This window comes from Lycorma delicatula, chromosome 3 (assembly GCF_047948215.1).
Source record: "Lycorma delicatula isolate Av1 chromosome 3, ASM4794821v1, whole genome shotgun sequence".
Classification (NCBI taxonomy): domain Eukaryota; kingdom Metazoa; phylum Arthropoda; class Insecta; order Hemiptera; family Fulgoridae; genus Lycorma; species Lycorma delicatula.
Window position 1 is genome coordinate 125,988,757 of NC_134457.1, and position 21,953 is coordinate 126,010,709.

The following is a 21,953-nucleotide window of genomic DNA, read 5'->3' on the forward strand; positions in this document are numbered from 1 at the left end:
CACAAAATAATAAGCATAAACTACATCGAGCAATAAATGAAAATGTGTTATAGCTCCTAACACTTAAGGTTTTGTGTAGCATTTATAAGTAACATGGTAGTAAAATATTAGCTCTTCCTTTAACTGAAGGGCACAAAGGTTTACATTTTTTAGATGTGATAAAACCTTTAACAGTTGAAAATAGATGTTATTCTGCTTCTGCTAACGACCGAAAAACACGTTTTTTACATTTCTTTTTTTATCGGGGGGGGGGGGGGGGAAGTCAATGCAAAAAAATAAACTAAGACTAGTCATATAATAAAAAAACGTATACTTAAATTTAAATAATAGGTGGCACGTAACACATTTACGTCCGATGGAAGTGATACATTATATGGAATTAGGGGAGATTACATGTTATGGATGGATTGATCAGGTTAGCAAAACAAACTGCAATCTAACATCAACAAAATTCCATTTACTTTTTAATGTTCAGTTTAATCAATTAATTTACAGTACTCTACTACGCCAGAGTAAGCTGTCAGTTTTACGTAATATGTGCGAAGCTACTTACTACACATTTCATAAATGAATAAAACCGAACGTTTATCTTATGTTTGTTGAAATATTTAACTTATATCCCTTGTATATGTAGGCTTGTAAATAGGCGCTAGTTATCTGTAAGATGTATTTCAAGAAAAAGCCAGCAACCGGTCAAAGTTTGTATGATCCTGATTACGGAATTTTGAAATCTTTACCACTTTTCACAGAGCTGCTGATAAGAAACACATATTTTGCTGCATTTTAAATTACAAAATTTAAGTTACATTTAATAATTTTATTAATCCGTTTATTTATAAGTCTCAAGTTGAAATTAAATCAATACAAGATGGTGTTATATACTGTATTTTGAAGAAGGGGTAAGAACGACAAGGTTGAGCGGAGGATTGTTTTTGCGGGGCATTAGTCATTTGTCGTGGTAGAGGGGGCAGTCACAAAAAGCCGAAGCGGAGCGCAATGCGCAGCTTCAACACCGCTTTTTTAAAGCTCGAAAGATGGGAAACGCGGCGAGTCGCTTTTTGTGGCCGGCCGGGATACCATTCCCCAGCCTCCAAGCCGTCAGCTCGCGCGCTCAGACCCTCTCCCACATAATAGACGATCTCTCCATCTCTTTTCTTGAAAATGACAGCTCTTTCTTGTTTTTTCAAAATTCACTACTATCACTAACGAAAAAGTTTACTACGCGGACCTATTATAAATAATTTTTTTTTAATAAACATAATCGAATTGTAATAAGCCATAATTAAAAAGTAATAATAGTAAATGGTTCATAAATAATGGTAATGTTAATTAATTATTATGAAATCAATTAATACTCAAAATATGAAAAAAGAAATATCGAATACTTTTAAATACATATATTGTTATACAAAGATTTAGAAAAAAAACTTTCAAAAATATCACAACTAATTTAAATATATGAAATATCAGGATTATTTGATTATAGCATTTTTTTATTTAAGTAAACATTATATATGAGCCAATCGTCTGGGGATCATACTCTCGTCTTTTGCACGACGGTACAGAGATTTAATTGAAGAAAAATTATGAGTACTAATAAATCGCAAAAAAATATAACTTCTAAGAACCTATAACCGTGAACGTAGTTCAATTAATTAACTTGTATATGGTACAAGTTTTGGTATCATTTTGGTATAATTTTGGTATCACCAAAATTATTTTAAAGTAAATAACCTGGTTTATAATTGAAATTTATCTCAAGTCATTTTAATTCAATGAAAATGAGATAATTTAATAAAATTTCATTTAAAATTAAATATTAATTTTTTTAAAGAAATTTATTGTAAACATGTTAAAATCAACAGAAAATAAAATTAAAATTCTTGAAAATTTCAGTTAAATCTTTTAAGTTACTTCATTCTAAAAAAAAACTTGCATAAAAAGTTAACATTACAAATAAAGAAATTAAGTTAATTACCAATTAAAGCTGTAATAATTCTTAAAGTTATAATAAACCTCCTATAAATTTATAACATTTGAAAGCAAAGAAAAAATTAATTTTTCATAAAAACTTAGATTTCACGTCATGATTTTATTATAATAGTAAGCTAAATTTTTATATTTAAAATAATAATAATTTTATTGTATAAATTTTCGATTAAAAAATAAACTTAATAAAAAATTATGTCATACAGAGGTCAGAAATACTAGATCAGTCAACAATGCAGTAATAACAGAACAGTACGAGACAGGGTACAGCAAGTGCGATGACATGTCATGATAGGTTTAGGGGTAAATGATGGAATAAGAATTCGTCCTGATCAAAATTAGTAGACTGCATTTCTATTAAGTACTTTAAAATGAATATAAATTACTTAACAGATAAAATAACGATCTGAATAAATTTTTATGCAATTAATTAAAACCAAAGTCTACATAAAAGTTATATGGTATGTCCTTAAAATGTAAAATGAACAAATATATAATCAATTCTACAAAATTACATTTAACATGTAAAAATATATATGTATATTTTTTTTTGTATAAAATAAAAACATGAAAAAATTATCTCCACATTAAAGCGTACTGATCAGTAAAGTTTTAATGAATTCGAAAAGTATTTAATACACAGTTTACTTCATAAAAGTTTTGAACAAATTATTTAACTTCTTTAAATAAAGTTTTATAAATGAAAAAGTGTTCTTACCTTACAAATAATTGCTCCTGATTATTTACTCGCCAAGACACAACAGTGGCACCTACAAAAAGTAAAAGAAAATAATTAATTAACTTAAAAACATATCATTCATAACATTCCGATCAACGAACACTTCTAACGTTGATGAGCATGGCGACTTACACGTTTAAATAGTATAAGTAGTCGCAGATGAACTCTGTAATTAAAGATTAATTGAACGAAATTGATATAAATTTACCACAGAATAATAGCATGAAAACAAATCTTTTAATATCATTCAATAAAACTATTTACTTACCATGTAAATTAATGGTACAAGTGGTATTATTCCCCCTGTCCAGCACAACAACGCTAGTCGGCGCTGCCATGTTTGAATGTGAAACCGCCTGTTCTGCATCATGCCCTGCGTCGTGGAAATGGAATGTGTAGAGGGGGAATGGTATAAGAAACGGACGAACTAATTCGCTATAGTAAAAAAAGTGTTAGGTGTTATAGGACAAAAGTATTAAGAAAAGTAAACAAAAGCTCATTTATTAAACAAATAGGGAGTTTGTTTGAAATCTGATTGTTTAACTTTACAGAATAACAATCGTGTAAAAAAAATCGGAAGAACTGTGTTTCTTTAGGTTATACGCCATATTATTTGATTAATTATCAGAAGTCAAGTAAAAAACTGTTAGTTTATTTAACTTTAAGCAGATGGCGTAATATTTGTCTATTAAACTTATATAAATCAAAAAATTGTTTAAGTGGATGTGATATGAACATTAAACTAATTATAATATTTACTTACATTCATAAAAGTAACTGCGTCGTGAAAGTAGTGTTTCAATTCATAGTTCCTTATTCGCATACGGAACATCGGAACGAAAACCTGAACAGCTGATTAAGCTTCAGTGGGGTTTAGAAATGGATATGCGATGTTCGTGTTTATGATTCCTTCTGTGCAGTCGGTATAAACATACATGTGAGAAGTGGTTTAATTTTGCTTAATGTAAAAGTTTTCACATTTTTGTATTAAAATGCTAAAATTTGGAAGCAAAAGTGATGTTAATTCTACCTATAAGTGCACAGTACGATTATTAGAAGATACTGAAATTTTGGAATGCGATTTCCAGGTGAGTGTTAACTATTGATAACAAGTTCAAAAATCAGGAGTACACTTAAAGTTTAAATTAAGCTAAAATTTATTTTTATTTTTTTAAATTCATTTGAAAACAATAAGTTTTCTTTTATTTCAGTACTTGCAATTACTTTTAATTACATGATGAATTATACACCGATTGTTAACATTTTTGAGAAAATGTTTTTAATCATATTTCTCATAGTTATTATGTACCTCTTCGTAGGACTAAATCATAAACTATATTTTACTTGTATGAAATTCAAATTTCAAATTTTTTGCAGTTAGTGGGTTTTTACAAATTAATAATAGTTGTAAAACTTTTGCAAGATATGTACTGTACTGACCAATTTCTTTTATTTTACAGCATCATAGAATTGAGGGAATGGTAAATACTCATAGATCTGATATAATTTAAATAATTGTGAAAAAATATCCACATTCAATAATATAGCATTGAATATACATATTTGGATATTACTTTATTTGATATTTAGATTTGTCACTGATTTATGTCATTATTTTATCTACTTGACAAATTTAGGCCACAAAAGTTAAACTTCTCTCAGGATATAAGTTATTTCAATTTTTTATAAGTTTAAATTAATTTGTGAATATTACAGTTGAAGAATATAGTCGTTTAGTACATTGGTTGAGTCTAGTTGAAAGGCTAGATACTTGTTCTTAATTGAATTCTTTTTTAGTACATGGTCAATTATTTGGTATAACTAATGTGATATAAATTATGCACATAGAAATGAACGTGACTTCATATTTTCTCTGTTAATCAATTTTTGTTTAAAATCAATCTATTGGATACTATTTTGCATTATACCAAATTAATTATGCTGGTAAAAGAAAATCACTAATTATGTTGATAAATGATCAATTGTAGTAATAACTGATTTATTTAATCTCTATTGGCTGTGAAATGGAGCTTTTGAATCATTAGTGCATGTTTATTATATTGACCAGAAAGAAAGAACCACCCATTCCTCAGCCATCAGCATACAAACTTGCTAATATATATGTGCCATTTAGCTGTTGCTCAAGATCTTGCAGTTTATTTGTTGCAAAGATATCTTTAAAAAAAATACTGCAATTAAAAATTCCTTCTGTACTGGTAACCATTACTTTCATTTTTAATCTATATTTTACTTAACATTTTTCATTTCAATAAAATGTTTAGATTTTTAAATCTTACAATCTTTTTGTGTTTTTTTTTTTTATATTGTAATCCTTTTAAAGTCATTTTGTAAAAATGGTTTAGGCCAACCTGTGTTAATAAAAAAATATATCTTATGAGTTGATTAAAATTATATATGTGATTAATCATCATCATGACTTGGGAATCTGATTGATGTTTTGACAAATTTTTACCAAAAAAAAGAAACTTTCAATATTATGCTGAATAGAATGTACTCCATAAATTTCGTTTTTATGGGATTAGTAACATATTTGTTGATTTATTATAAGTTAAAGTTTGCTTAGTGGTGTTTTATCAGAAGATTAAAGAAAAGTTAAATTCTTTATAATGTGAAAACTTGCTGCAATAAAAACACAGCAAGTTGAGCCTCTTGGTAATATAAGTGAAGGAAAATGTAAAAAAGACAAAAAATCAAAGATTGAAAAAGTAATGAAATGGTCATTTAAATCCATATAAAATGCACGTATAATAAATAAAAAGAATGTAAAAAATAAATATTTATAAAATAGGATTATATAAAAATATTTAGGTAGTCCTTTTGTAGTAATAGTCATAATAGTAGTGATAATAAGTAGTAATTTATTACACCTAATGTAGTATAATATTGTATTATATAATAAATATTAAAAAGTATTTTTAACCAGGTTTATTTTTTATCAAGAAAGCGCTGGTTGATTCTTGTGTACATGTGAAACTTAAAATGATGAATCTTAGGATATAGATAAAGGAGTTTTTAAGGTTAAATAAGGAATTTCTAGCTTTTAAAGTATGAAGTGTGAATTGTATTTATTATTGTATGAATTGTATTTCTTGTGTAAAACGTAAACAGATTCAACATAAACAGAGTGAAATTCTTTGGCATATTAGATTATAAATACAATAAATAAAAGTTAAAACTAAGCACCAAATCATTGAAAAATTTGGATTTTAATAATTTCTTCATGTAAGAAGTATGTAGTCATGTGGGGTACCTCATTCCATATTAGGAAGTAGAAGGAACATGATTCAACCATTAAAAATCCATGATAATTTTGAATGATCACTTCTGAGATTTTTATAAAACATTGATTACCTATTTTTTCATCTTTTACAGTTATGACTTGGTGCAAATTTTTAAAGCCTAATTTATAATTTTGTTGGGTGACTGTGATGATGATAATATTATTCCAATTTTATCAAAATTTGATTAATATTTTTTGAAGAAACTTTGTTTTAATTACACTTATAAAAAGCATTTTTTACATACAATAGAATTTATTTATTAGTCAATAATAATTAGCCTGCTAACTCTAATGGAACATCAGCTAATATGAAAAAATAAAAATTATTCTGAAAAAAAGTATAGTAATTTCAGAGATTGTATTATTAAATTGTCTTTTTTGCTAGTTTGTTTACACTATTTTTTTATATACTTTTCAAAAATATAATTGTAAATCATTTTTTCATTGTAATGTTAATTTTTACTGTTTTTGTTATGTTGTTTTTCTATTCTGAAGAAAGTAGAATAGTTCTGTTATTATATAGTCTGAACATTTTTTATAACTGATATTATTATTTAATCTGTAGCCATTAAATTTTAATTACATTTAACTGGATCCGAGTGGCCTGTTTCAGTCTTTAAATCTAACTGCCAAATAGTAATTAAGCTTACAGTCTGTTAGGAAGTTTAATCTCAAAATATAAAATTAATGTAAAAAATGTAAAAAATTAGAACATACCAGTATAAGAAAATAGAATTATACAAATTATTTTAGCAAAATTTGAAACTATGTAATATGTTTGTGCCATTACCTAAGGATTATGGGTGATCTGATATAAGAAACAAGTCTTTCATAAAAATTGTATAGTTATTCCTAAGAATAAGTACCCCATTCCAGACTTACTAGGAAAAGTGAAAAGTTAAGTAAATTTTATTGCCTTCTTCAGAGATTTGAATGTTTTGTTACATTGTTTTGTTAGAATTCAAAGAACTTTGAATACAGGTGATATTCACCCCTACAGGTACCTCTTCATTTTGTTCACCAGAAGAATATATATATATATATATATATATATATATATATATATATATATATATATATATATATATTCGCCCGCTCTATACCGTTACTTCACGTTTGATTTAGCGGTCAGGTGATATTTCGCTTGCCCTTCCCGTGAAGCCACAACGCTGTGCTCCCTGGACTTCCCTGTGTTCATTAAATTCATGCTTTTGAGAATAATTATGATAAATAAAAATTAAAGCCAGTTCAATTTATAAAAACTATCAGTGAATTTTAATTTCTTCAGAGCAACAGTTTGGCCAGTACAGGACCCGAAGCTTTGAGTTATCTGAAGAAAGCGGGTTTCAGAATAATAGACCTCCATCGTAAAAATATTAGCTTCCATCGTAAAAATATTAGTTATAGCTGGTTACCCGTCTTTCGTGCGGTTAAAAATGTGTTAGCGTTATCTGACAAATACCAGTAGGAGGTGACCGTACCTCGTTTTTTTTCCATTTCTTGTTTATTTTATGTTTTTTAGTCTAGTAACTGGAGGTAGTTGCAGCCCAGTCGCGTCGTACATACAGTAATATTGGCAGTGCCTATTTTAATTGAGTCTCCGCGCCGTACACCGTCGCGCCGCTTAAAGAATCGAAATTCAAAAAAACCCGGAAGTGGTTTTTTAGAAATTTATCTGAAGAGTATTTGCAAGCCAAATCTAGGGAATATCTTGTCGGAAATTGTTAAAATTTGAAATCATTCTTCAGTTTATTTTTTTAACCATTCTTCACTCCTTTCAAAGTCTAATTTCGAAAATCTAGGACAATTTTTCGGAATTTCACAGCCAAAATTTTGTATGCAATTTATTGTATATAATTTTATTTTAACGTTAAGTAGAAGAGGTTAGCGAGCGTAGGTTATGTTTGGTTAGATTATGTTGATTCTGTGTTCTACGAATCCGACGTACATCAACTTAACATAACCTACGTTTGCTTCACTCGCTAACCTTACGTTAAATATACAAATTATATACAACTTATTAATAACAAAAGTGATATTTTAAGCAAATACAATATTGTTATTTTACATTGATTAAAATTAGTTTTTGATTTTTTTTTGGCTGTGAAATTCCGAAAAAGTATGAAATTTAAAAATTGGTTTTTATATATTCATATGAAGATCACACACATAAAAAATCAAGCTGATATAGTCGACACTTTAAACTTGGTATTTCGAAAAATCCTTTCTTAATGTGCACTTAACACTGTAAGAAGAACTTGTGCACAAATTTTCATCAATTTATCTTTGGTAGTTTTGGTAGTTGTCTATTTTGAATCGCCCACTTGTTTTTTTGTATGCACGAGTATATTCATAATGTTTATTACATTTTGAAATAAGTGCATTAATAGAAATAAAAATAGATAAGATTTTATTAATTAAAAAGTTTGGTGACTGGAAACAACCACTGTGTAATTTGTGTTCAATGATAGGATTCAATTTTATATGTATATATTTTAATGACTGATTTAGAAGTAGGTTTCCTCATTTGATTCACCTTTATTTTTCTGCTATAGTATTTTATTTATTTCATTTTCTATATAAAATTATATTCATAAACCATATACTGTAAATAAAAAAGAAATTATAACTGTAACTTACTCTTGTAATAAAGTTATTTTTTTAAACTTACTTTTTTATGGTATCATTTTTTTATTCAATGATTAGTTTTTTGTTATGTTAATTAACAATTCTTTTTGCTTTTTTGATTTTTTAATTATGTGTAGATTATTTTAAGTATCATACATAATAACTGTAAAATATAATGATCTGATGCCTATGCCTGCTTTTAAAAACTTCAACTAATAAAATTATATGCACATACATGTAACATTATCTGCAGCATTGCATCTAGCACAGGCAGTATAGGCAGCATTTTTAGTGATGATTGGCCTGAATTAACAAATTTTTAAAGTTAGCACAGGCAGTATAGGCAGCATTTTTAGTGATGATTGGCCTGAATTAACAAATTTTTAAAGTTTCTAAAATCCATTAGACTTTTATGTGAATTGTATTTGTTGTTTTTTTAATTTTTGAGGATTCCTGTATTACCCCATGCTACTTTATTGACTATATTAGCAAAATCTTTTTTGTGATATTTTTTTGTCTTATTGTCTTCGTGTACACAAAAACAATGTAAAAATCGCAATAAGTGCAAAGAGACAAAGATCTTGCTTAAAGTTTTGGATAGATTCTAATAAGATAATTAGTAAATTATTTTTTGTACACAAAAAAAAATTATTTTTTGTGTACAAAAAATAATTTACTTATTTATATAAGTGGCATGTACTTATTCCAGTACATGCCACTTTAAATCTGTTTGTAACAATCTATGTAACTTTTCTTGTTGTGTCTTTATATATGTAGAAAAATATCTCCCAGACAAATTGAGAGGTCGGAAGGGAAATATTTATTAAAATGTTCAATTTAATCTCGTAAATAGCTTTTAGCAACAATTATTTAGTGTTAACTTAAAAGTATTTAAGATTTTTCTTAAGTATAGCGTACATCAAATCAGATTGTTTTATATGTAAATATGTGCTAATGTGATATCTAATTTATTAACTTACAAGCAAGCCTAATAGAAAGTAATAATTTAATTTTTTTTTTAAATGGTAATTCCAAAATATTATATACATCTTATATGTAAAAAAAATCAGTAGAGTGCAATAGAGGTTCAACAAAGTATAAGATGGCTTACGGAAAACTTATCACATGATTGTTAAATACAACAATCATGTGATTGTTGTATTTTTGAAGTAGATTGCTTTTATTCATTACAGAAATGTTAGGATGAATTTAAAATAGTATTATTATAAAAAACTAAGTCTTTATCACATCAAGATTGTGGACCAAAATACATTCTGTTTTGAGTGATTGGAATATTAAATAATTAATCATTTTTCCAGTAGCATATTTATAATTGTTGGCACAAAGTACATTTTTGCCCAATTTAAAGTAGAACCAAAAAGTACTGCTAGACTCATAGTTAGAAGTGTGATCTTTAAGTTAAAAGCTTTTTATTCCAGTGGAGTTTTTCTTTGTCTATTCACATATCCTTAAATTAAAATATTTCAAATTTTTCTTTGTCTCTAAATTCTATTACACTTTTGCTTTTGTTTGAAAGTTCAATCTTGAGATACATATTACTTCAGAAAGTAATATGTATCTCTGTATACTGTAATTCAATTTTTTATGCGTAAAATAGTGTAATTTTCACAATAACACTTATGTGTTTTAATTTTTAAAAAAGGTTTTAATGCAAATTTTGTGAAAATTTTTAATTTTATTTACTATTTTTCTGTGTATTACGAAATCATTGTGGACATTATACTACTGAAGGATCGGTTCGTTTAACTTCCTGTAAATAGTGATTAACACGTTAAGTAAAGTAATATTGATTTGTACGTGCTTTAATAATGTAATTATTTTATTAATAATTATATTTAAATGAAGTTTTGTTATATTTGTATTAAGATTAGAGTTTCTTAGAAAGGGATTTTTTTTGTTGTAATTTTAAAATCATAGGAAATAAGAATGTAACGTGTGGATTTTTAGTAATTTATTTATTTATTGTAAAGTAATTAATTTTTTTAATAATTATTTATTTAATGTCTCTGTTATTATTTTTTAATATTTTTATAGTAAATGCTATATCTATAATTTTAATGATGTTTCTAAAAATTACTTGGTGAAAAAAAAAATTGGGAATGTGTGAAAGTATTCGAAGTAACAAACAAGAAAAGCTGTACCAGAAAAAATTAATTTTACCAAAATAATAGTTTTAAAAACTATAGTTTAAAACTTATTATTTTTAGTACTAAGTCAGTTAATTATAAATTTATATTTTAGTAATGCATTTCATTTTTAGAAATGATTGAAATTATGTGATTACGGTACAAATATTACACTTTAATTATTGCACGACTAGGCAGAAGTGAAATTTGAGTTTCGTTTGTAAATAAAAAACGTTTTGCATAAATTAAAGATATTTGTGGACACCTTATAGCGTCTTCAAGTGAAGAGAATGTAGACTTTATTCTAAGAGTTGAGTGTTTGCACTAATCGGGACTGATCAGCCTTTTTTATTTTGTTTGAGCTCGTAGAATTTATTAACCGTATCCTCGCAAAAAAAAAAAAAAAAAAATTAAAAAATTACCAACTTCATAAAGAGCTTTTGATCTTGAAAATTGTTAAAATCTAAATAAGGTCCTAGCTGAAGATTGTATCAGCTTTTCAGATATTTTTGTTAAAAAAAAATATTGCCGTAATACTTTTAATTGTATTCATCTTAATTATGGCAAGAAATTTACTAAATTTCCTTTTTTTAATAATAATTAATAAGAACCGAGCTATCTGAAAAATCAGTTAAATCCTCTTAACCAAATCCTGATTTTGCCACTGTGTTCTATAATCTGTTTTTCTTATATAATCTACAATTATTCTACTCTGATTTTGCTTGTATGAACGGGATGTTAGATTTTCATTACACTAAATAAATATTTTGTTGTATTACGTTTGTAATAATACATTGTATAAAACGTATAGTATTCCACTTCGGTAAAAGGATTCTAGGGAATTTGCCTGAATGGACCGAGAGACTATTGCAAAACGTTCATGGAGACGTCCCCAAATGCACGATTATTATAAAATAAAAAAATTGAACCCTTTGAGTGATCAGCGTCAATTTTTTTTTCATATTTTAATATACCGTAGTAAATATGTTTAGGATCAGGAAATCTCAGAATCTAAATATCGGACAGCGGATGACCCGTGCAAAGTCATGACGCGTTATCAGTACTCTAGTTAATTAGCTTCAGTTTTGGGAGTTTCTAGCAATAAAGTTAGAATCTCACAGTTAAGTTAGAATTAAAGTTAAAGTTAGAGTTTTGCGCAGAGAGGAATAAACCATAAACCACCCTTAATAGTCGTCAAGAGTTCGACTGTCTTGGAGTCAGCCGTTGAAAATGACTGACGACGCTCTTCGGTAAATAATTGTCCGTCGTACACATGACTAATAGCACATAACATATGTTACGGTCTTCCTACAATGACTATACGTTTAAATATAAATACGGCCAAGTGTCCAGTGAGATGGTGTTAAGTGTTGCTAAACCTTGAAAATTTATTTCTAATCTTAATCTTAACTCTAACTCTATAACCTTAATCCTAAACTCTCTCCACGGAACGGATTAGCATTTGAACAGGTCTCGATGACTGACAAACTGATAAGCCTGACAAAACTGATAGTTAATTGATTAGAGTTCTGATAACGCGGTTTGGACTTTGACCTTGCACGGGGGTCACCCGTTGTCCGACGTTTAGATTTTGTGTTTTCCTGATTCTAAACGTATCTGTGTTTTATTAAAGTATAAAAAAAATTTAAATTGATCAAGTAATTACCAAATACTTAAAATTATAATTAGGAAAACATACAAAGCTACTAAATAAATAAAATATCTGTGAAATAAATAATAATTTAACTATTATTTAATAGCTTGATTATTATTATTATTGATATTCAATAGACTTTAATTGAGAGGTTTGTAATCTTAACTTAACATTAAAAAGATAAAATGAATGGTGTTACGAAAAATTAACATTGATGTAATATTTTACATTGTTTAGCGCTCGAATTGAAAGAATATCATTGTATTATTTTGGGAAATATATTACCCTAACAGGTGATTAAAGGAAGAATAGAGATAGCGATAAAAGTGATTATCAAAATGACAGATTTTTACGTTTCAAAAAGTGATACAGGATTTAGAACATGAATGATGTATTTGCTCCTCGCTTTTTGATATGACGTGGAAACATTATTCTGGATACGATATGAGAAGAATCTAAACGTGGTATGTGCTATAGAAGGATGTGGTGAATATTATGGTCTGTAAGAGTAAAGATGAAGCGCTGCGGCGGAAGGTATAAACTAGAGGAAATGTCACGAGAAGAAAATTAGAATGTTTTGGTCATATAATGAATAGAGAAACTTATTCTTTGCCGAGGTTCATAATATAAGGTATGAGAAGTGTGGATCGAAGAAGAATGTCCTGATTGTAGTGTTTGACAGGATGGCTTGTCTGTAATTCCAAGGTATTTGTTGCTTAAAAGCTGTTATCGATAAAGTGAAAATTGCCATGATTATTTTATTGTCTTATAGCGGTTGGAAGTAAAATATTCTTGTTCACCATGAAAGAAGATTCTATTTATTTAAACCTAAAAGTTTAATCTAAATTTCTTTAAAACGTCTCCGAGGTTGTCCGGGAAAAAATCCAGATGTGAGTGGAGGAAATGTATTTTCAAAGACATCTTACATCCCATTGCTCTTTATGAAGTAAGAAATTGATTAACAATATCGTGGTAATTGTTAGAATTTTGTTTGCCGAGAAAAGTCTTGCAAACGTCTTTAAATGAAGCCCAAGCTGGACTATCTACATTATTTAACATCGAGTTAAATACATCATCTTTGACTAACTCTCTTATTTGAGGACCAACAAATATTCCTTCTTTAATTTTTCCTTCACTTTCATTCGGAAATTTCTACCTGATGTACAAAAGTCTGGGACTATCCTTCATTGCTTTTACAAAATTTTTCATTAGTCCTAGCTTGATATGGAGAGGGGGTAAAAATATTTTTTTTTGGTTCAACTAAGGGTTCATTAATAACATTTTTCCCATTTTGAGTTAAGTTGTCTCGTTTCTTCCACTCTTTGTTTATGTTTATCCCTAGCTCGGCTGTCCCATTCGCAAAGAAAACTCATGTATTTACTATAGCCTAAATAGCTGTAACTTTCAAATCACCACATATGTTCCAGCTATGTTTTTTATAATTTTTTATTTCAAGAACGTCTTTCATTACATCGTATGTCTCTTTCAAATTAATACCATAAGCGATTGGTATCGAAGGATATTTATTACCTACCGTTGTGTAGTAGAACTACTTTTAAACTATACTTGGACGAATCTATGAAAAGGCGCCAGTCCTCAGGTTTATGAACTTGTCCTGTACAACATAAGCTCATCAATATTTGTGCAATAAACCAAATTATTTTCATCAATAAAGTACTGAAAAAGTTTTTTTTGTCAGCTTCGAAAACCCAAAATATTTGTGTTTTTTTGAAATAAATTCTGACCTTGCAGTCTTGATCCTAACAGTTCAGCTTGATTTTATGATAAATTTAAATCCCTAACCAAGTCATTTAATTCACCTTGTGAGATGTGACTTATTGGAAGATAATTATTGGATTGTGACTTATTGGAAGATAATTCAAAATTAGAATCATTGTTGTCTTCTTCAGTAATGCCTGATTCTTCATCGTTGCTTTCAAAACATACATTCACAGGTGGCTCAGGCACTAGAATAATTTCACTGTGAGTTATAAGCCTGGTTGCAGATTGCAATGAAGGATATTTTACAGCATGTTTTAGATTTTTTAGAAATTCCACACACACACTTGTGTGTGAAAAAAGTAACAATAGGTTACATGATCCTTGGTTCACGGCAAACTATAGGTACACCAAATGGCAAAGTCTTCCAGAACAATTAGTGCATACTATATGAGGAGCCGACGTCTTATCCTTATCACAAATTTTACACTGAAAGTACAAATGGTATGCTTTTTTAATTAAAGGTGTAATGTTTTTCTATTTGATTTTACGGCGAACTCACCACATACAAAACAAAAGTCATCCACATCATTTACACAATTTCGAGGCATTATGACACTGCACTGTTAACAAACTTAAGACAGCAATAATACTGAACAAAATTAATTCATTTCTAAATCCAGTGCTTAATACAAATAATACAGCTGTGTTTTCAGCTACATGTTTTGACTTGCAAAGACATGATTAATCTTGTCCATCAAGGCTCACTCTTCATTATTAGATATGATGTCATAATTTGTACTATGGTATGATTTAATTCTTTGTCTAGTATTGTTTAACTATGTTAACTTAAAAATTAAGTTAACAAAGTTAAACAATAAAAAAGAGCTAAGAAAATAATATAGGAGCTTAAAATGCTAACTATACGTTGAAAAATGAAAAAAATCCTTTAATTAAAATTTAAAAATTTTTCAAAAATGGTGGTTGACAGAAACGTTCTGAGATCATATTCGTTTTCAGCATAAAAAACAGATTAAAATCATTTATCGCATGTTAGGAAACAAAAATTATGTTTAACAGTGCAGTTAGCTCAGATATGCTTTTACTTGTGTAAATGGTTTACTGCCTATGAAATACTTTAAAAATTAAGAAAATCTTTGGAAATTGTTTTTTTTTTTTAAATATAGTATTTAAATCGGTATTGTTAAAAGAAAAAGACAAGTATTTTTTAAAAAAATTAAGTAATTGTTAAATAAAAAGTAAAAATCATCGTTAATTGATGTATTTTTTTAACAGGTTTGCTGCATTCGAAATAGTAACACTACTACAAAATTTTCCCCCAATCTTTTTTTTCTTTTCAAGGTATACATTTTCTATACAAAATTTCTCCCTTCCTTAAATTATTTATAATAAAAAAAGTGAGTTACAAATTACTGCCTTTAAAAAAGATAAATTCAGGGAATGAGACTTAAATGAGGGTCTTATAAATTACAATATGCTGTTTTGTTCACAAGAATGAAATAAGGGAAAAAAATTGTTTCAGTCATCTGAAATAATGTAGAATTCGAGAATGTAAGTTTTTGCGGTTCACTACGAACTAGAAAAAACTTTACACCCATTTTTTTTTTTGTATTCAACTTTTTATCTCACCTTGTTTTAACATAATTTAAAAAGAATTTCGACTTGGGAAAAATAAAATATTTTTAATAAAGTAGCAGTTTATTTATTAAAGTTTTTTTATTTATATTTATTTCGATCTAACTATGATTTAGAAAAATAAAGTCGAGCCACATATGCACTGTACTTTCCCGACGCTGCATCTTAACTTGTTTGTCGATCAAAATAACAAATAATTCTACAAATTAAATTTATTTTATAGTAATTAGCTGTTATTTTATAACAATAATGTAAAAGTTGTAGTTGTTGGGAAATAAGCTAGTAATTATTGAATGAGGCAATGCCCAAAGAAGTTAAGTATACCGTTGGAATTGTCATAATATGCTCTTATGCGGTATGACGTTTTTCTTTTGAAAAATGTAACGCAGTAATGACCCCTTAACAGTTGGAAATTGATATTACTCTAAGACATCAAAACGAGTCTCATAGATTAGGTGCCACATATAACTTAAGACCCAGAATCGAGTCTCGGAGCAGTCGATATGTTAAAAAAAAAAATAAAAAAAAGGTTTGAAAAGAAATTATGAATAATATAATGTAATATTGAATTTTCATGAAATAGCGCTTCTTTTCGAGATGAAGAGTAATATTAGAGTGAATAAATTAAAAATCCTAAAAAAATATTTAATCTATGTGTAAAGTCTCTAAGTAATCTCTTCTCTGGAGAATCCCGCTATCAGAAACAATACGGTTTTCTGTTTTTTTTAAATATTGTATTTGCTCTGAATTGATATATTGACGTTACTTTGTTACTTTTGTAATTTGGTTAAACAACCATGAGAACAATACTTTATTTATAATAAACCATCTAACAATTTCAATATGTAATTAACATACAGAAAAGACTGTACTGAATCTTCCTTTTTATTCTAGTAAAATTGTTTTGTTAACACAAAAAAGAACAGATGTTAACATTGTTTCATCATTCCCCACTTGATATAAGGAAATACATTATTATCTGTATTAAACATTTTTGTAATAATAGATTTTTTATAGTAGCGTTAATTTTAGACTCCTTACAACATTTAGTTTATCATTTTATTGAGATATAAGATGGCTTTATACCGAATAAATTATTTTGCGAAGTATTACAGATGTAATACTGACTGGCTGAATTGAGGCAACTTATATCTGGTTTGCTAAGGTAGATCATCCAGCCTCCCGGCTGTCAATTTTCATTAGTTACAACACATCGCTTGCCGAAGTTCAAATATTGAGGTTTTATAATTATTTTTATTTGTAAATGCAACACTTTTTTTTTATGTCAGTCGACGTATTTTTAATCCTTAAACTATTGTTACATTAAATACGAGTAATACAATTTAAATATTGCTAAATGATTAAAGAATCTCCTAACTAGATTATGATGTTACGAGATAATTCGATAAATCTGTTTAATTTTAAAGATATAATATTTCAACTGGAACAAGAGACAAGTAATAGAATGTTGATTGACAAGCGAGGCAGTATTCCAGCCCAGGTAGGTTGCCTCAACTCAGTTTAATATTTCCTATCTTTATTTTTATGCCAGTTCTTTCTTTGTACCGACGTTAGCTTAACAATTCAGAAACCACTGGGTTCCAATGGTTATTTTACTTTTTTCTTTACTCTTTCAGAAAGGTTTTCGGTATACATTTTTGCAGGTAGTTCCATTATTGTTGAGGAATAAGGTTTAATCTGAAAGCGTGTCAAAATTACACCGTTGATTCTTCTTGTAATATTTTGACTATTTTAAGACTTGACTAATCAAATTCTGGGAGTCTATATTTTTTGCAAATGAGATTTTTAAGAAATAAGGCTGCATTTAATTTGGTATTTAGTTTATTAAAAAATCGCATTAACTCTTTTCGAGATATTAATAATTAGTAGCAAATTTTGTTGTACAACAGTTATCGTAAATAAGCGAGTGAAATAATTTTTCGTTGCAAATTATATCTGTACATTTTTACTTCCTTGTACGAAGTAAAGGAAGTATTGTGATCGCGAAAAATTTCGGTTTTCAGATTTCAACGGAAATATCCATTTTGACCATCCCTGAATCTGTTTTGACTAGTTTCGGCGTGACGTCTGTACGTACGTATGTGCATATGTATCTCGCATAACTCAAAAACGATTAGCCGTAGGATGTTGAAGTTTTTGATTTAGGACTTGCTTTTGTAACATCTGGTTGTGCACCTCCCCTTTTGATTGCAATCGACTGAACCAAAAATACCCATAAAAACCCAAAATCCAAAAAGATTTTGGATTTTTTCTTAACTGCAGTAATAAGCCCTCACTGACGGCTTTTCAACGATATGTCATAATTGGTACTTATTTTCATTGCTTCCAGAGCCAAATGATATTTTAATTAATGAAATATTTTGATCTTATAAGGGGAAGGCACATCGGTTCGAATCATACATCTATTTGTCTTTTTTTTAAATTTAAATATATTGATTTATTGATAATTATTAACCTCTGATTGTAAAAAGTTTTACGATGAATAATAATTCCATAATATCAATAAAAAAAAGCAGAAATTATTAATGAAATAAAATTTTATGTACTTTTTAATTTAAAAAAAAATGTGTATGTGTAAATTAATAGACGTACAAGGAAGTCATATGGTGTCTGCATCAGATTTTTTAAACTAGTTCCCGTATACCGGCGAGATTCAGGAACATAGGTGCTGCTGGAATTTTTTTGTTTTCGTGATAAGAAGTCAGTAATACCAATATACTCAAAAATATTAATCGTAGAAGTTAAATATCCGGAAAAACTATTGTTGTCTAATTGATTCACGAATAAATTGACTGAACACCACATTGTACAGCAGTGTTTTTAACCACTACGAAAACATTTTTAGTACGTTTTTATTTGTTGTGTAATGAGTCTAAATAATTTTTATTGTAGTAGATGTTACTACGTTTTTAATCTTTTGTATTAAAATTTATTCGTTGGTTACAGTATATTTCAATTCATTGAAATATACATGTGGTAAAGTAGGATGTTAGGTAAAATGTTTTAAACCAAGTTAAATAGTTACAAATGAGGTAGCCGGATAAAATGAAGAAAGTGTAGGTAGGTAGTATCATGAATAAATTAAGAGGCTGAATGAGTTTTTGTACGTAGTATTTGTGGTAGGAGGGTGGGTAAGATGGAACAAAGTAGAGTGTAGAGCGGATCGAGCTGTAAACTTGCAGCATTCATTGCTGAACTAATGAAATACTGCTGAAGCAGTACCGCGGGTCAGCTGGTGCCTTGCTGCAGTTACTGGTATCAGACTGTTAATACAGTTTTTCAATGCGGTTTTTTCACTGGCATATTGTACCAGTAGTAATCCTTTCACAAAGCGCACGCGCTGTTTATCAGAGCAACGTACACAATGAAAAAGAGAGACAGAATGTGTGACTAGCTCGAAACTGAGGAATATGTTTTATTTTTAATTCATACATTTACTTTGGTTTTTTGGACTATAATTTGATAAACTTTTTTTGTCTTTCGAATTTTTTCCAACTCGTACTACGCTACTACTATTACTACTACTACTACTACTACTACTACTACTTGCGCTTTGTACTACTACTCTAGAAAGAGAGGGAGAGAGAGTTAAAGAGTGAGAGATTGTGAGTGGTTGCGCGCGCGCGCCTGTGTAAGAAGGAGACAGATAAAGGTCGTCCTCGTATGATTTATTTCATACTTATACGCGTATTATATTAGTTGCATTATGTATTTTCCTGTAAGCCTTGTAATCGCTTTATAATAACGGTAAAACTAACGTGATAACATGAATTTTTATTTCGTTGCTGAGATTTGCCTTCAAAAAATTAAAGAAAAGTAACTTTATGGACTCTTAAGTTTAAACATAACTCGAATTTGTCATGTGAATTTATGCTCTATTTATGTCAACCAAAAAAATTCTATTACTATACTAAGTTTTACTAACTGCCTAATCTTTTTTTAATAGTCTTCATATTTGGGCATTTTTGAACTAATTTTTTTTGTATCGGCTATTTTTTTTGTATCGTGATAATCACACTCGGTGACACGTTTGGTTGAGACTACGGAGTAGTATACACACTGACTTTCTTTCGGGAGTTTATAACTACTATTCACAATAAAACCATTCTACTTAGCTATCGGCAGTTCATCATACCACCGCCTAAGTTATTGGTATAATTTCAACATATTGTTTTATTACACATAATGAACGGTAACTTTCAAAAGGTTAACGAATTTCAGTTGTCTGATAAAATAACAGAAATATTGCCAAATAATTTGTACAAACTAGACTAATAGTAATTTAAGGTTTCACAGAATGCAGACTTACATGTTTCTTTTTTTAATTTAGATTTAATTAATTAATTTTCAAAAAAAAAACCATCCGGATGGCTGTATTAATACAAGATACTAAATATGTTTTTCACTTTTCGGGCATTTATATTCTATTAGCACGCAAATATACGCATTTTTATACATTTACGGAATAAACTTACAATAATAATGTTACATAATAATTATCCTAAATATTTACTGTACACTAAATTTTTATTATAAAAACATAATGCTTGAGCACTCACCACCTGTATTATCATCGTCATGACTTTCAGACTCTTCGTCGTTGAGGTTAATTATGAAAGGACCTACACTGCCTTACAGGTTGCCTGCTTGCCACATTCATTTTGTACTTTTTTCATACGATTGCTGTAATTTTTCCAATGTGAAACACTTGCTGTAGCAAATGCCCTGGTTATTAGTGCTTGTGTTATATTTAGCCACAAACTTTTTAATCTGGCTTCATATGAACTCAATAGAATTATTTTCACAGTGATATGGTGGTAAACGAAGAACGATCATTTTTTTCTCCGCGGCCATTTTGTCAGTGACACGAATTTGAAATTTATGTTTAACTTTGTTTAGTTTTACAAGTTTTTTCAACTATAATACTGCCCTGAGGATTTATTTTTAAGAAATCATCATAAACATTAGCATTAGTATAATCGTTAACCTTTCCCCACTCGTAATTGGCTTTCCTTTTTTACGGGCACTTCTGTTGGCTAAACTCATTTCGGGTAAAAGTAAATTAAAAAGGAAACTAAATATACGGCATAAATGGATTAAACAATTTTTAAAGAACCTGCGCTAGGCGTCAGAGCTCAACGCCTTTTTTTCAGCTCTAAGTACAATTACCTTCATCCAGTCCTTACTGTTGCTCCATACTATTTCCCCCCCCCACCCCTTGGCGGCCTTGTCTCGTTAATTACTGCTTTTGGGCTTTGTCAGTATCATAAAACGAACAAAAATCCGGCTTTCTTACGAAACGAATTTTTTAACGTGAATCCTGATGCTATAGTTATACGGACAGCTCTAAAAACGTTAATTCTGCTGGTTGTGCTTTTGTGATCGGCAATAGAACCTACATGTTGCCTTCCCAGTATCGTCCGTATTTTCATTACAGAGCAGTATGCTACTAATAAGGCTTTAAAAATAATTAGTCCAACATTTCAACATGTACTTGTTTGCTCAGATTCCGTGAGTGCCTTCAGGCAATTAGTGACGTTACTCCAGACCCCTGTTGTCTTGAGATTCAGTGTGTTATTTCGCAAATGACTCAACGTAATACAACTTTGAACTTCTGTTGGATCCCCAGCCATATTGGAGTTTCAGACAATGAGCGCGCAGATAGCGCGGTAAAAGATGTTGTTTTTAGCCTACTTCTACCAGTCGCGTTGTAACGATCTTGTCTGTTTCTTGAAGAGGGTTGTTTACGATGGATGGCACAGTGAATGGGATGCTACTATTAACAATAAACTTCATCCAATTAAGCACACTTTGTCAACGTGGAGATCCTCATGCAGAAATAACCATCTAGAGGAGGTTATTATTTGCTTTTTGCGAATAGGGCACATTAGGCTCACTCATGGTTATCTGATGACGCAAAAAGGTGCATCCCTTTGTGCCCCCTGCGACTACCTTTTTTTTTTAATCTTGTTAACCACCCCGGGGGTAACTGGCATCACCTAACGGCATTACCTCAAGTTACACCCGTAGTGACGTGGAAGCAGATTGCCCCACCGTAGCTTAGCCACTTCATTCGGCCACCATCGGGGTCTTCCGTAC

At 29.1% G+C, this 21,953-nt stretch overlaps 2 protein-coding genes across 5 annotated transcripts in view; one reads left to right on the top strand and one right to left on the bottom strand.

Moving 5' to 3' along the window:
* Positions 1 to 3,133, bottom strand: part of LOC142321966 (uncharacterized) — a 37,153-nt gene extending 34,020 nt beyond the window's left edge. The window contains exons 1-2 of one of the 2 annotated variants that reach the window (XM_075360528.1): positions 2,997 to 3,131; positions 2,708 to 2,759 (exon numbers count right to left, since the gene is read on the bottom strand). In XM_075360528.1, the coding sequence (XP_075216643.1) occupies positions 2,708 to 2,759; positions 2,997 to 3,066 (122 nt within the window). In that variant the 5' untranslated portion in view covers positions 3,067 to 3,131. Of the gene's footprint in view, positions 1 to 2,707; positions 2,760 to 2,996 lie in introns of both variants that reach the window. The other variant, XM_075360529.1, reaches the window with a different exon arrangement.
* A 2-nt stretch (positions 3,134 to 3,135) lies between these two features.
* Frmd5 (FERM domain containing) overlaps positions 3,136 to 21,953 on the top strand; it is a 253,350-nt gene continuing 234,532 nt past the window's right edge. For all 3 annotated transcript variants that reach the window (XM_075360522.1, XM_075360520.1, XM_075360521.1), the window contains exon 1: positions 3,136 to 3,816. In XM_075360522.1, the coding sequence (XP_075216637.1) occupies positions 3,721 to 3,816 (96 nt within the window). In that variant the 5' untranslated portion in view covers positions 3,136 to 3,720. The remainder of the gene's footprint in view (positions 3,817 to 21,953) is intronic.